The sequence below is a fragment of the Equus quagga genome, chromosome 5 (genome assembly GCF_021613505.1).
Source record: "Equus quagga isolate Etosha38 chromosome 5, UCLA_HA_Equagga_1.0, whole genome shotgun sequence".
Lineage (NCBI taxonomy): Eukaryota > Metazoa > Chordata > Mammalia > Perissodactyla > Equidae > Equus > Equus quagga.
Window position 1 is genome coordinate 99,425,468 of NC_060271.1, and position 16,704 is coordinate 99,442,171.

The window sequence follows — 16,704 nt, forward strand, 5'->3', positions numbered from 1 at the left end:
CAGATACAGATACAAACGACAATTCCTCCTGGGGTTTTTCTTTTCCTTTGAGTTTGTGGGATCTAAAAAAAATTACTTTTAAATCACAATCACAACCTCAACACATTTACTTCTCTCCTTTTCTCACCTATTATTTCCCGGAACATTTTACATAGACTACGTCTCCAAAAAGTAAACCGACCAAAGGTCTATCGCCTACTGACCAAAAAACCTTTTCAAGACTTAGATGACTCCTTTTAGACGACGGTTAGGAACCGACTCCAAACTTCAGTTATCAAGCTCAAAGCTCCGTAAACTGGATCTCCAAGGTTTGCACATACCCTCAGCTTGGCTAAAGGGCACAGAATCTCTAGCGCTCCCTACAGCTCAGACTTTGAACCTACCTACCACAGAAAACCAAATTACCAAAGATCGGCTCCCTCGCTCCACTTTTTTTTTTCTGCTTAAAAAATCGGGTGTGGGGGGGAGGCTCAAACGGCGAACCGAAGGATTAATCACTTCTCCCCATTACATCAGCAGCCCCCACCCTTTCCTCCGAGCACCTCTTCTCCTAGAATCGTCTCTACGCACTAGCGCTCTCTTGGCCCACCCCCTGCTCTATTATATGCCCCGATACCTCCCCATTATCACCCGCCCCACCACACTCCCCTTTTCCACCTTCCCCCTCCTTGGCGGGGGAGGGAGGAAACCCGAGAGAGGAAACAGGGCGTTGAAGGAAGGGACTTCGCGATAAGAGCGGAGGCCCCATTGGCCCGAAGGTTGTACGGTCGCCTCCCATTGGCTGCTTGGCCGGAATCCCCGCCCCCCCGTCTTCCCCGCCCATTCGCCCCTCCCCCCGCCGGCCCGCGGCCCTCCCCCGCGCCCCTGGCCAGCCCCGCGGCGGGGAGGGACCGACTGGGCGAGTGGAGGCTCCGGCGGTGTCAATGGCTCCTCCTGCCACGGAGCAGCAGCAGAAGCAGCGGCGACGGGGCTGAGGAGGAGGAGGAGGAGAAAAGGTTCCTTTAAGGAGGAGGAACGACGACGCCTCTTTTTCCCCCTATCTCCTCCCTTCACACTCATTTCCCCTTCGCCGAGGAGAGAAGGGGGGGAGGAGAGAGAAGAGGCCGAAGAAAGAGAAAAAATTCCTCTCAGAAATCTCTTTCAGGGGGTGTGGGGGGAGGAAGAGGAAAAAAAAAAAGAGCCGGGCGCCCCCTGCTCCCTCCCTCCCTCCCTCCTCTCCCTCTCTTCTCCTCCTTCTCCCTTCCTCACCCGCCCGCCCACTCCCCCCGCCGCCGGAGACGCCGCTCGGGAGTCGGCGGGACCGGGGTCTGTCTCCTCAGCCGCCGACGCCGCGCTTCGCCTCGGGAGCCCCAGGCGGGCGGACGCCCTTTCTTTCTTCCTCTCGCTCTGCCCGTCTTTCTGTCTCTGTCCCTCGCGGCCGCCCCGCCCGGCGGCCTCGGCCTTCCCCGTGCGTCAGGCCCGCCCGCCCGGCCTCGCTCGGGCTCCGGCTGTTTCCGCGGGCCTTTCTCTCGACTCGGGGTCTCGCTCGCCCCCTCCGCCCTTACCATCTCCCCGGGCCCTCGCCCCCTCTCCTCCTCCCCCCTCCCCACCCCCTGCTCCGGCCCGGGAGCTCGCTGTGCGTGTGCGCGCGTGTGTGTGTGTCCCTCCGCCAACGCCGCCACCTCAGCCCGGCAAATGAACTCCGTCCGAGCCGCCAACCGGAGACCCAGGCGAGTGTCGCGGCCGCGCCCGGTGCAGCAACAGCAGCAGCAGCCCCCGCAGCAGCCGCCGCCGCAGCCGCCCCAGCAGCAGCCGCCGCAGCAGCAGCCTCCACCGCCGCCGCAGCAGCAGCAGCAGCCGCCTCCGCCGCCACCGCCGCCTCCGCCGCTGCCCCAGGAGCGGAACAACGCCGGCGAGCGGGGTAAGGCCGCGCTCCCTCCCTGCCGCCCGCCGCCTCGGGCGCCCGGCCGGCTGGGACCCGCGAGGAGGGAGGCCGGGGCGGGTGGGGGCGGCCTGTGCGCTCCGGGGGTGGGAGACGGAGGCAGAGCGGAGGCGGGTCCCCGGTGCCGCAGTGTCAGCCCGGCCCGGCCGGCAGGAAAAGCCGCGGCTTCCCCACTCGCCCGGGCTCCCGCTCAGGCCGCGCTTTGTTTGGTTTCGGGGGCTTGGCACTCTCTACCCCCACCCATCCCTGTGGCTTCTCGGCTCGCTCACGGACCCTGCAGGAGTGTGTTGGTGCCTGGGGGGAAGGCGGAGGGCGCATTTCGCCCCTTTTCTGCTGTCTTCCACGGTTTAGCCTCCCCCTTCCTTATAGAAGGTGGGGGAACGCCTGGGAGTGATCGGCGGTGGGGCTGGCTGGGGAACTTGTTTTCCCCCTGTTCTCTGTTAGCCTCCCCCTTCCTGGGAGGAGGGGGAGAGGGGGAATCCGAGTGGTCTGTGGTGTTGGCTGGGGAACTTGTTTCCCCCGCCCCCCCCCTTCCAAGTCACGGGGTAGGGGGAGCCGCGACTCCTCTCCCAACCCCACAATGTTTGCTGCGTAGTTTGGCTTTAGTTACAGAACCCTTGGGAAGGACCTGTTAAATCAAGACCTTTAAATAAATAAATATAGAATCCATCGGCCATTTCCAGCCCCCTCCCTCGCGTGCAGTGCAGTTACCCTTCCGCTCTATCGATACCCCTCTCCCATGTCCTCCCCTAGCGAACCCTTGCGCCGCCGTGCCACCCTCCATCTCCTGGTGGGGTTTGAACTCCCTTCCTTAGAACAGGCCCCTTGGGGGGAGTGAGTGAGTGTGTGTGTGTGTGTGTCCAAGGCCTAGTGAAATGTGTCATTTGGACCCAACTGTGCGGCTCTGTCTGGTAACCACCATTGTCTAAGGGCTGAGGCTCCCGGGGGTTGGATTCTTGCTTTAGCAAAAATAATATTCAGTTCTGCTTTGATGATGTGGTTATTTTGGGAGGTTTATTAGGTGGGGTGTTGCACCTTGGTCTCCAAACGTAACTATTCTCTTTATTAATTAGCTGCTGTCAGTGGGGGTGGAGGTCAGTTCCATATTTATGTGTACGGTTGTTGTTTAAAGGAGGAGGGGAATTGTTAGGAGACATTTTGCGTGTTTTCGTTGGCGGATTAAGGTTAATTTTACATGCGTTGGTTGTCACACCTCCTTTTATTAAGGGAATTGAGATTAGTGCCTTTTAAAAATTATACAGTCTTTCCTTAAACTGTTTCATTGTTGTACTTGATCAAAATACTTAACAAATGAAGGAGGGAAAATAGTTTAAAGGGTTTTCACTAGTCACTGTTACAGATAGTCCTTGAGAAAGCAGGTTGCTATATATTGCTGGAAAGAATGTGATGTTTCGAGCCAGTTAGAGGTCTTGTGCAACATTATTGGTAAACATGTTTTAATGATTCTTTGATACATTTACCAGTTTTTTTGTAAATTAAAAATATTTGTAGTTTCATCATTTCCTTTGACATTTGCATGTTAGGGTTCTCCTGTGTTCCATTCAAATAATAATCAAGTCTCCTTCCAGAATGGATAAGAGTTCACACATTTTTTAAGAAAACCATAACACTGGATTGAAATCCTAGCGGTAATGATTCTATTGCTAGAAGTCACCTTTTTCAGGATGTACTGATTTGGTAATACATTAGTGCTGAATCAGATCCTTTGAGCCAAACTTAATTTAGTCCCATTGTGTATTTTTAAATGTTTATTCAGAATCTCGTTTTCACGATTTGTGTGTAATTTCACACTTAGTTGAGGTACTTCTATCTTGGACACTTTATTTGTTTGAAATTATTAGCTACTAAAGTCTACTTCCTTTCGAAGTAAAGTGACTTGGTTGTTGGCAGTCAAATGCCAAAGTGTCAGTTTCCTTTTCATTGATGTCTATAAGCTGACTGATGGTGTTCATGAATCAAAATTTCAGTATGTACCTAACCAAAGGGTAAATCAAATCCTCTGTGGAATTGTTGCTTTGCTGCAGCTAGTAGAGACTGTTCTGGAGATTCTGTGTTGGCACAGAGGGGAAAAGAATTGCTGATTAGCCTTCAGGGAAAATGCTATGGGTCTTTTAGAGGGCAAATAAATGGCTTCAAAATGAGTAAGACGTTAAGATGAATTAAAAGGCTAAAATAATAAACATTTTGCTAACTTTATGTAAAAATGTGTCATTCTTCGAAAATTGATGTTCTGATTACATTTTTAAAATGTGCAGGGCACATAATGATCAGAAATTAGCCAAGAAGAATGCTCTTTATTTTAAAAGTTTTATGGAGCACACAAAGTGTCACTATTTCTGGTTTGGATAGGAGAGGTTTTATTGTTATTTGTTTAAGAATATGCTGGGTTTTAGAAGTTTGACAAGGTTATTAAGGAATTACAGCTAACATGTTGCGTGTGTGTGTGTGTTTTACTTTTTACTAAGTCTTAATGGATGTGTAACTCTTGGATTAGAGTCTTGGATAGAATTACATAATAGTGGATCAGACAACTTTCCAGGTAGGAAATTGAAGTGAGACTCACTGTTTTAAGACAAGTTAATTCAATCTCTATATAAAGTCTCTTACTTATTTCATATAAAGGATGGACTTCAAGCTTTTTAGTGGTAGTAAAATAGTTACAAGATAGTATTTTTTCTCAAGCAAAAATTCTGTCAGAATTGGTTTTTGATTGCTTCTTCGCCCACAAGTTAATTGGTCTAAAAACTTCCTTGATACCTCCTTTAAAAACAGACACACACACTTTCTCTTGTGTGTAGTCGCCACTGTTTGAAGAAGAAACAACCTTATAGAGTGAACTATTATGACGACTTTTCAAAATCTTCCATGAGGGAGACTTTCTTACACCCTACATTGGGAAATAATTGGCCTGGGCATTTCATGAAGTGCTGTCTTCACTCATGTTATCTGAAATGTTCCACTGTCTTACGATGGAATACTAATCATTAGCATTTGGAGTTTTTTAATTTAAATTTCTGAGTTTAGGATTTCACATGCCACTTGAAACTGGTAGAAAATAATTGGTGTTCCACATAGGGACACTTTGATAATATATTCCAGATTCAGTGAAACTGAAAGTAGTGTGGGGTTGGATTTTTTATATTTGTCTTCTTTTAAAATCCTAAAAGGATTTAGCTTTTGCAACTTGTTCTGCTGAATTTATCTTGATGTCTATCTGGTAGTTGTTTTCTAGAGGAAGCATAAGGAAAGCTTCCAAGTCTACAGAAGAGCTATGTATACTGAGCACTTCTAGTTTTTAGTTGTTAAAATTGATTACTTTGGATAGGTAATGAATGCTCGTGACTTAAAATTCAAAGCTCTTTTTCCTCCACCTGCCTACCAAATTCTCCTGCCTGGAATCAATCACTGTTATTAGTTTCTCATTTATTATGTTTTTAATAAAAGATGAAATTTGACGTCTAAGAATAATCTTGAAATGGAAGTTTTTGAAAATAGATGTAATTTTTGTTCTAGTTATTGGAAAATTCATAAGATTGTTTTAAAGTGCTGAAATTTTAACTATATGTGATCATTTATAGTTCAAGAAATTTAATAACTACAATATACTAATGGATTTCGCTACTAATCGTATAAAGTAAAAACATAATCAGTCTCTTTAATCCCGTATTTGTGGGATAAAAATCTCACCTATGACCCTAGAATTAAAGGGTTGTTTTTTTTTTTTTTAACTGAACTTGGTCAAATAGTTCAGTACATATAGTATTACATAAAAATATTCCTGATGGAGCTACATATTTATAATACGCAGCAGCCAGGAAACTCCTTAGTGTTCTAGCCATGCATGCTAATTATACTTTCTGTGGGATTGTTGTAGCCCATGGTATTTTACCATTCTTCCTATTACTTACAGAATAAGGATTTCTGCACCCTTTCTAGATAGAAGAGTTCTGGACAAGGAACATGATTTTCCTGTTTGAGGAATTAAGTACTCTAGGGTACTACAGTCCCATCTGGGGGCTAACCCTTCAAAATATTTACATCCCAGGAGATGCCACCCAATTTTGTGTGTATGTGTGTGAAGAGAGCCTGTTTTCTCAAAGCTTAGAAATCATTTGAGGGGTAGAAATGGGATAAGTGACAAATGCTCATGTTAAATTTCTTCCGATGAGGCCTGTGAGTTGTCCCTACACTTCTTTTCTCTTTCTTTACTGGAAATTCTGGCAAACCCAAGAAAAGGCCACCCAGCTTGGAGACCTACCAGGCAAGGCAAGAACCATGAGTGGGTCCTGACCTGTTAGTGAGGACACCTGGACTTAGATTTGGCAAAGTTGAAGGCTAGTGAGTATTTTCTCAGGTTGTTTTTTTTTTTTCTATTTCCCTTAACTTTGAAAATAAACAATCAATAATAATGAATTATTTCAACTTGAGGTCTCTTATTGTCCCCCTATTTATTCCTAACTAATAAGTTATTCTTACTTTGTGTCTGTCTTGTCCCACTGGTCTCTGAAGGGGTTGTTCTGTTTTAGACCTTCCATTTCTCTGATCAGCCCTTTGAATTACATTCTTCTCTTCCAGAGAACTCCAGTTAGTATGTGAGGTTGCTAGGAAGGTACCCGCTAACTCCAGTTGTTATCCTCTGAAAATAAAATTGTAAAGAAGCAAAATACTTAGGGATGAGACAGTTGGGTAGTATGATGGAAGGAGCTTGGAGTTAGAGCTAGCCAGATCTGGGTTCTAATCCCATCTACACCAGTAATGAGCTGTTTCACACAGGGCAAGCAACTGACCTCTCGGAGCCTTACTTTGTTATCTTTAAAATGGGGATCATAACACTTGCTTTATGGAATAATTATAAGGATAAGAGATAGTAAAGTACCTAGCATATGGTAGATGCTGAATAAATGGCAGATAGTGAGGAATGGAATCAGCTATATGTAAAACTCAAAGCTCAAGAGATGAAATGTGAATGCATCGTTAACGAGTTTCTGGCATACCCCAGAATGCAGTCTAAGTGACTTGGTATTTGTGATTGTGGATCACTTAACTTATATCTAATGGATTGAAATATTTGAAGAAAGAGTAGCGAAACAGAATAAATGGCTATTTGGAATAATAATAATAAACATTGACTGTTTCTGCTTATGTACTAGAGTCTGTGGCAAACACTTTCTTATACACTGTCTTGTTTAGCCCTCAGCAATTCTCTAAGATGGACGTTGCACAACAGTAAATATGCATAGTAAGTAGCAGAGAAGAATCTCAAAATCGATTTACTTTGACTTACCCAGTGTTTCCATAAACAAGGGGAGACACTGGAATATGTTTGGCAGAGTGTCTCCATCACTTTCAGGAAAGGGAATAACCTAGATCTTGCAGCACCTTACCCTATCCTATCCCATCTATCCTATTGGAGACTGATACAGTAGTCTGATGCCATTGTTAAATCATCCAGTTTCACATTTTCTAAGTTACCTTTTGATCATAATTTTATTTTTCATGTAGATTTATCTCCAGAAGAGATTGCACTGATTGGCCAGAATGTTTTTCCAACTTGTTGATGAAATCACTAAGCACTCATTGTACAAAGAAGGGTAGATTTCCCTTGAAGTACTCATAAGTTATGAATAAAGGGTGTTAAGTCATTTTAACTCATGGTTATAGACTAGACCATTTCAGGAAGGAAAAAATGTAAGTTAAATTAGACTTCATTGGTAGTTTTGACAAGTTTGTGGACTAAATATCCTTTTCTCACCATAGCTTGGTATCTTTACATGCATAGCTTGGGATTTTTGTACACCTTTGCTTAACACAAGAAATGTGCTTGAACTTAATCCTTAGAAAATAGAGAAATGAAACCAACTAACTTCCTTTACGTAATTTATTTTAGTTGAAGGCAAATATCAAAAGATTTACTTTACTTTGAAAATGAATGCATTATTGTGTATTTTTTATTTTAAAACACCCAAAATAAGATAGCATGTTAAAGCAAATGTAAGTTCGGTATGTTAGTTACTTACTCTGCCAATTTCTAAAAATGCACTTGTCAGATGTTTTCCCCTTCTAACAAATGGAAAACTGTGTGACTACATTCAAAAAAGGAAAAAAATTATTAAATGCCATTCTCTCAACTGGTGGCTAAACCTTAAAAAAGATTAAGGAATACTTCCACATCTCATGAGAGAAGAGATACTATTCATCTTTTTGGTGAAGAGAGCCTACTTTTCTATTTTCTAAAGCTTAGAAATTATTTGAGCGATAGAAATGGAGTAAGAACTTGTGCTTTAAAATTATTTTTCTGGTAACAGTAATAATCTTAGTTTCACTATTTTAGCGTGCAACGACACTCAATTTCCATATGGTCCAGTGGGGTTGTGTCAAAATCTTTGAGTGTTGAAAGTTTTTCTTTAGTGTGGAATTAACTGGCTACTGTACAGGTCCAACATTTGGCATTGGTTTCTTTAATGCCGTATGTTGATAACTGACTTGAATCAGTTTAGCCCTTGGTTTGCAGACTGTACTTGGGTTTAGATATGAGAATTCTTTTGTACACTCAAGTATTGATTTTGTATCTTGCATTCATAGTATATAATGTAGTATATATGAGAACACGTGGGTTTATGAGAATCTAACACTTAGGAGGAAGGGAGTGGAAAACAGGAAGAGCATGTAATTTTTTTATTCACCTATTTTATGTATTTTGAGATGGACAGAGTTGGTATATTTATGTCACTAGTAATTGTTTCTTCCCACATAATCATGCGCTTTTGAAAAAAGAAAAAAAACTAGACATTAAGGAAAATTAGAAGTGAGTAGAATTTAACAAATTAAAAGTAGGAGTCATTCCAGGTTTGTATCATGGCAGAGAAGAAGGATCAAAGAAGACTTGTTTGAAAGAAGTAGGAGTGGGTGAAAACACTGTATTTTGAAATCTAATATTTTTGACCAAGTGATTGTATGGTAAAAGAAATTGTGGAATCACTCATTTTTCTTCTTAGAAGGTCAGCTATATGTTAAAAGTAGCCACAGAAGTAGTTCAGTTGTGTGCAAATGACTGATATCCTCATGATCTTTGAAATGCATTTGCATTTTTAAGAAACTGATTACTCAGTTAAATTTTGATATTTTAGGCCCAGTAAAAGATAGGAGAAATAAGCGATTTGGAGTAAGACTTTTTGGGTAGGAGTGCTTCCTCTCGAGGCAAAATAAGCACGAGGCAAAATAAGCACGGCAGGGGAGAGGAAAGTGGAAGATTTTTGCAAGAATCACTTACCTTGCACATTTATTGTTTTTCTTAAAGTTTTTTTTTCCCCAAAAGACTAATGTTGGGTTGAGGATTGGGATGGAGAGAAAAGACAGAGCAGGAAAGAGTGGCAGTATGTATGGGTTATTTAAATTAGCAATGGTCATTTGAATTAGAAACAATCTATATATAATTATTTATATATCTATATGTGTATATATATGTATCTATACTATATTTATACCTATTTGTAGTTATTTAAATTGTGGAAATAATTTTTATTAGTCTTTTTTTCACTAAGGTGTTTTGGTTTTTTTTCTTTTTTTTTTTTTTTGAGGAAGATTAGCCCTGAGCTAACTGCTACCAATCCTCCTCTTTTGGCTGAGGAAGACTGGCCCTGAGCTAACATCCATCCCCATCTTCCTCTACTTTATACGTGGGATGCCTACCATAGCATGGCGTGCCAAGCGGTGCCACGTCCGCACCCGGGATCCGAACCGGTGAACCCTGGGCCGCCGAGAAGCGGAATGTGGGCACTTAACCACTGCGCCACTGGGCCGGCCCCTTTAACTAAGGTTTTAATCAAAGTATACAAATGCACAAATCATTTCTGTACAGCTTGATGATTTTTCACAAAGTGAACACATTGGTGTAACCAGTAATACCTAGATCAAGAAATAAAACACTACCAGCATCCCTGATGTGTTGTCCCCCTCTCCCCCCAGTACCTTCGCAGTCACAGCCCCTAACCCTATCTTTCTGACTCCTTGGATTAGTTTTACCTGTTTTTGAACTTTATGTAAGTGTAATCACCCAGTATGTATTGCTGTGTGTCTGGCTTCTTTGGCTTAATATTTGTGAGTTTCATCCATGTTGTTGCTTGTAGCAGTAGTTTGTTCATTCTTGTTGCTGTAGAATATTACATTGTATGAATATTCTACAATTTATCCATTCTACCATTGATAGACATAGAGTCGTTTCGTATTTGGCTGTCAGGAATAGTGCTGCTATGAGTATTTCATGTGTATCTTTTGGTAAACAAATGTATACTTTCCCTGTGAGTTTTATACCTCAGCGTATAGCATTGCTTATCTTTTCCCAAAGGCAAAATGTCTATTTACTTTGCAAAAAATGGAAGATAAAACAGCCTTAAGACAGATAGGAATATGGCCTCTCATTCTTATGTTGCTGAAACAATTGATGGTTTTATTTCAAATATTAGTGTTTTTCTTAAGTCTTTTGGTATGTTTGCTCTTATATTCTTTAACAATCCAGTCTTTGTCAGGAAGTTTACCCATCAACTTAATGTACTTTAATTTCCCTAAAGGTCATAGATTGGGTTGTTTTGCGGGGGGGGGGGGAAATCTTTTATATATTTAGGAATTTTAAAAAATACTGTGGACTTAGTAGTGATTCTGAGCCTCCATTCCAAAAACTGTTTCTTTTTTGTTACTGCCATAAATATTTTTGTTTCTCCATTTCAGTTTTGAACCCTGTTTCTTACTACTTTTAAGCTTATCCTTTTAACTCCTGTAAAAATATTTTGCTATGATTTGCTCAGTTGTTTCATTTTATTTATTTTTTCTGCATATGTTGATTATCCTTATTATCTTACTTTTATCTTATTTTAAAATTTATAAAACTGTCACAGAAAAATTGGGGCACATTGTGCTCTCAAAGTTGTTTTTCTAGTCCTTGACCAGATCTATCAGTTCCTGACATATAGGAAGAAGGTGTAAAAGTCCCTCTGCCAGCGTCATTGATAAGTTCTTCCTCAAGTTAAAGCTTGTGCTAAAGTGTTAGTGGCTTATAAACTTGTACTCCCTTTGATACAAGTATCCCCTGAGAATGACAGATGGGGCTCTGTTTTTAAGGAACTACTTGCTTGAAACTGATGAATATAGTAGCCTTCCATACCAAAGGAGTAAGATTGCATTAGTTCGTGTCTGCTCTTTCAGCACTTATCGTTCCAGTGTTAGTGCTAACAGTTGTTCTTCCTTGTCCACAACAGACAGTTTGGTTTGGAGGAGACTGCCACCTTCCTTTCCATTTTCTTTCTTTCTTTCTTTTTCACACATATCTACATACAGCAAATGTTGCTGTTAAGTTTGAGGATAAGGAGCCCAAGCTTTTTCAGAGTGCTCTCCCCTCCCCCAATGGTTTTTTAACCTCATTTCTAAATTAGGAGATTTTGAATAAGGTGACTTCTGAAATGCTTTAAAGCGCTTTCTGTATCATTTGATTTACCAGTGTAAATCAGTGAGGTCTGAATTTGGAGGTATTACTATATAGACATAATTCTTGCCTTTAGGGAACTTACAGTTGAGTTAGAGATTGAATTTAGATAACATTTGAGATCAAGATGAGTTGCAAAGAAGTGTGCTGATGTTGTTTTCATTGTCTTCTGATACATATTTTTAAGGATGGAGATATATATGTGGAATTTCATTTGTAATCTTATCCTTAGACTGTTTGCAAGACCAGTCTGTTAGAGAGTTTTCTATGAAATGCTATTAAGATGAAGGTTTGTTATGACTCCCTACTATGCAGTATATGTTCTACCCTTTAACTGTTCATTGAATTACCTTTGTGCCACACTTAGAAAGTTATTGCAGCCCAAAGATTAAGTTAAATTATAGCATATTTATGTAAGTAATTAGGAAAGAAACATGCCTATTGAAGGAAATTACCTGCAGAGTTGGGGTCATTCATTTTGTTTTTATGGTATTATCCTTCTTCATTATATTTATTGTTTTGCAGTTATGTCCAGAAACTGAAGATAGGAGGTAAGGTTTAAGTTAGATTGTATGTTGCTAGAACCTAAGGTCCTCAGATGCAGAGATAAAACAACACTTTAAGGTTCTTCATAGTGTCTGTAATCCCTCATACCAAGTAGTTGTAACTCTCAGAGTGCCTTTATGGATTTTTCTGATCTGTCTTAGTATCTCTGTTGCTATATCTCAGAGAAAACCTGTTCTCTATTTGTGAGTCATTTGATTTGAGGACCTCTTAGCTGAAATCTTTAAAGCTGAAAAACTGAGCTGGTAGATCTGGATGTAGTGATCTTGTCCAGGGTCTGTAAAGTTAAGTCTGGTTTTAGAGGACTGAAAAATGTCACATACCAATCATAGACATGCATTGATAACACACACCCCCACCCCCACCATGAAACTGTGAATATGCACTCTTGATTTTGTGAAGTGTCTAAAAACTTTTGGTGAAATATTAGCAGTAGGGGCTTGGGATGATGGAGGTGAGGTGATTTTTGTTACTCTTCCTACTTTTTTTTTGTGTTTCAGATACTATACATGGAATCTGAAAGGAAGGAGGTTTGTATTTTTTGGTGAGGAAGATTGGCCCTGAGCTAACATCTGTTGTCAGTTTCCTGCGCCCCCCCCTCCCCGCCCCGCCCCCGGCCCCGTACATAGTTCTATATCCTACTTATAAGTCATTTTAGTTCTTCTGTGTGGGATACTGCCACAGCATGGCTTGATGAGCAGTGTGTAGGTTCACACCCAGGATCCAAACCAGCAAACCCCAGGCTGCCGAAGCAGAATGCGTGAACCCAACCACTTGGCCACAGGGCCAGCCCCCAGAGGTTTGTGTTTTTTTTAAAGAATTTAGTAGTTGTGATTGTGATGTGAACTTACACTATCTGGTTTGATGACACAGTCCCCACATAGGTCATTTTAAATTTGAATAAAAGCCTAAAAATTTGCATGCTTGAATAGTATAAATATCTTTTAAGTGCTTATTAATTTATGGATATTTTTAGTTTTTGTATTCACTGTAACTTCAGGATAATAATTGACTATATGATTTATAGGAATTGAAGATAACTGATGATCAGGAAGTCAGAATTAAAAACAAAATTTGATATTTGGAATTTTGAGCCAGTAATTCTACCTTTCTAGGATTATGGTAGTAAATACATACAAATAATACTTTATATGCCTGGCTAAATGATGGAAGATAGAAATTTAGTGTACAAAGCAACTGGATAATTAGAAAAGAGAAGTTTATTGTTGGTCACAAGTGGCTATTTCTTCTGTACCCTGGGTAATATGGACTCTTGTCTATTTGATAATTTTATGTGGGGTATCTTTTCTTTAAAATAAAACACTGGAGGTAGCTCTGAAGAAATTAGTGACTGTCAATTTATTAAGTTGAAACAGATTGCTAAGGGAGATTGTTTCATCATTATCAGTAAAACAACAACAAAAGCTAGTGCTCCCTTTCCTAAGGTATTATATTCTAAGAAGTTTTGAATTATGGGACCTAATGTGTTTGGGAATAAATAAGAACCTGGAAATGGCTTTCAAAAGTTACAGGCCTTTTGGGGCCGGCCCCATGGCCTAGTGGTTAAGTTTGGCATGCTCCGCTTTGGCAGCCTGGGTTAGGTTCCCGGGCTCAGACCTACCCACTCATCGATGGCCATAGTGTGGTGGCAACCTACATACAAAATAGAGGAAGACTGTATCAGATGTTAGCTCAGGGCGAATCTTCCTCAGCAAGAAGGGAAAAAAAGGCTTTTGAAGCTTAAATTTAGTTACTAGATTTGGAATTAACTCGTCTCACACTCATTTGACTAGTGTTAGAGACTCTTTATAAACCTAAACCCAAGAGAAAACAAGCATTTTCCTATTAGAAAATACACTAAAAACCTTCATTGAAAGAGGTGAACTGTTTGGTTTTTTGTTTTGTTTTTAAAGTAGAGGCTACTGATGTGGTTTAGGGTAAATCAGTCATTAAGGTAGGTTCTAGATAGTAATCAACATAGTTTTAATGAAGAGCTGATTACAGATGTATTTAAAGTGTTTTTTCAAAACAATGGCTTTTGGAAGCTGAAGAGGGAACAAGAGTAACATAGCCAGGTTTAAATAAAGCTTTTATTCTTTTATGAAGCAGTCATATTGGTGTTGTGACGGGGGAAGTTTTTTAAAGTTCTGTTACATGGAAACTACAACTTATAAAAATATTTAGTACTAATTATTTGCAAATAGGCATTTAGTAAATGGTTGTTTCTGTTTCCCTTCAACTTCTCTGGATCCAGATTTGTTCATATAATTACTAATTTAGGTTACTGAGCATATTAAGTTCATAGATAATAATAAAAAAATGAGATGAGGGGGCCGACCGGTGGCGCAGCAGTTAAGTTCACACTTTCTGCTTCTCAGCGGCCCAGGGTTTGCCGGTTTGGATCCCGGGTGCAGACATGGCACTGCTTGGCAAAAGCCATGCTGTGGTAGGCATCCCACGTATACTGTAGAGGATCCCGGGTGTGGACATGGCACCGTTTGGCAAGCCATGCTGTGGTAGGCGTCCCACATATAAAGTAGAGGAAGATGGGCACAGATGTTAGCTCAGGGCCAGTCTTCCTCAGCAAAAAGAGGAGGATTGGCAGTAGTTAGCTCAGGGCTAATCTTCCTCAAAAAAAAAAAAAATGAGGTTAAGTACCTGAAAGATCAAGAATAGAAATCAAATTACTTTGGATAGACTGGTTTTTTTTAAAAAAAAAAAAAGCAAATGTGCTTTAATCTTTGTAGAAATAAAAGCAAAAAAATGAGTAGTTGCTTAGAAATGTCAAGCCAGAACTAAGCATAGCAGAAAGTGATATGGAGTATAATTGAATGAATCATTTTAAAGTGTGTGTGTGCATGTAAACACATGGTATTGTATCACAGTAATAAGACTTGTAAAATGCTGGAATGGTTAGAAAAATTTAAGTGTTATTCTAAAGGAGGGGAAGCTGAAGGGTGACTAAACCTTTCACATGGCTGAAAGTAATTCTTAAGAGAAAAATGTTGCTCACTTATTTTTCTATATGCTCAGAACATAGCTAGAGAAAATGAATGTAAATTATTAGATTGATAATTTAGACTGATGTAAAGAACATCTGGTAAACTCGTTAGAAGTTACAGAATGTTGGAAATAAAAAGAACCATAGTCCCAATTCTTGAGGTTTATTCCCTTGTTCCAGGTGGCAGTAGGAATTAGAACTTAGGTCTCCTGACTCCCACTTGGTGGTGATGGTGTTATCTGTTCTTGTTCCAGAATTTTATTATTCTGTTCATTTTTCAGTTTGGTGATTTGTTGAATCTATTAATCTGATAGTTTTTTGTAATTCCTTAGTTCAACTAAACAAAAATTAATTTTTTTTAGAATACTTACTCAGTAACTTAAAAAGAACATGTAAATATAATTGTAGATTCTTTCTTATTGATTGCCTTAATTTTTTCGTTATTTTTTTTTTCTTAGTGTGACTGGTTTGAAAAAAAGGCAGGTATATTATTCAGTGTAAGGTGAACCATTTTGATGATAGATTCATGTGATGATTCCCAATGTAACTGATTTCACTTTCTTAAAAACTGGTTAATGCTTTTGAAGAGATGAACCAAAGTTCTTTTCCACTGTGAATTCAAGTGTCCATTTATGATAATGGTAGTATTTCAGATCAATGTGGAAACGATTTACTATTCAATAAATGATTGAGACTATTGATTATTCATTTGAAAAAACATTCAGCTAATTTCCTACTTTGTTCAGTATCAAAAAATACATTCCAAATGATTAAAGAGCTCAACCTTTTTTGAGGTTTTTTTCAGGGTAATTTTTTTTTTAAAGATTGGCACCTGAGCTAACATCTGTTGCCAGTTTTTTCTGTCTTTCTTTCTTCTCCCCAAAGCCACCCCAGTATATAGTTGTATATTCTAGTTACAGATCCTTCTAGTTGTGCTGTGTGGGACACTGCCTCAATATGGCCTGATAAACGGTGCTAGGTCTGCACCTAGGATCTGAACCAGCCAAACCCTGGACCACCAAAGCACAGCGCACAAACTTAACCACTCGTCCATGGCTCCCACACCTCAACCTATTTTTTTAAAATAAAAAAAATTTTTTTATTGTAGTAGGAACATTTAACATGAGATCTACCCTTTTAACAAAGTTTTCAGGGTACAATACAGTATGTATTGTTAACTATAGGTGAGATGTTATATGTCAGATCTCAAGAACTTAATCATCGTGCTTAACTGAAATTTTGTACTCACTGAATAGCAGCCTCCCCATTTCCCCTTCCTCCCAGCCCCTGGGAACCACCATTTTACACTCTACTTGTATGCGTTTTATCATTTAAGATATTTCATATAAGTGGAATCATACAGTATTTGTCCTTCTGTAACTGGCTTATTTCCATTAGCATAATGTCCTCCAAGTAAGAGCTCAACATTTTAAAAATCATAAAAGAGGGGCCGACATGGCGGTGTAGCAGTTAAGTTCGCATGTTCCATTTCGGTGACCTGGAATTCGCCAGTTCAGATCCCAGGTGCGGACCTACGCACTGCTTGTCAAGCCATGCTGTGGCAGGTGTCCCAAGTATAAAGTAGAGGAAGATGAGCATGGATGTTAGCTCAGGGCCAGTCTTCCTCAGCAAAAAAGAGGAGGATTGGCAACAGATGTTAACTCAGGGCTAATCTTCCTCAAGAAAAAAAAAGTTACAGAGAGTCTGTTTCTGAGATTTTAG

The 16,704-nt window shown here is 40.3% G+C and overlaps 1 protein-coding gene across 2 annotated transcripts in view; it reads left to right on the forward strand.

Moving 5' to 3' along the window:
* Positions 1-1,232: 1,232 nt before the first annotated feature.
* The window catches only part of FBXO11 (F-box protein 11), an 88,178-nt gene continuing 72,706 nt past the window's right edge, over positions 1,233-16,704 (forward strand). The window contains exon 1 of one of the 2 annotated variants that reach the window (XM_046660442.1): positions 1,233-1,900. In XM_046660442.1, the coding sequence (XP_046516398.1) occupies positions 1,675-1,900 (226 nt within the window). In that variant the 5' untranslated portion in view covers positions 1,233-1,674. The remainder of the gene's footprint in view (positions 1,901-16,704) is intronic. The other variant, XM_046660443.1, reaches the window with a different exon arrangement.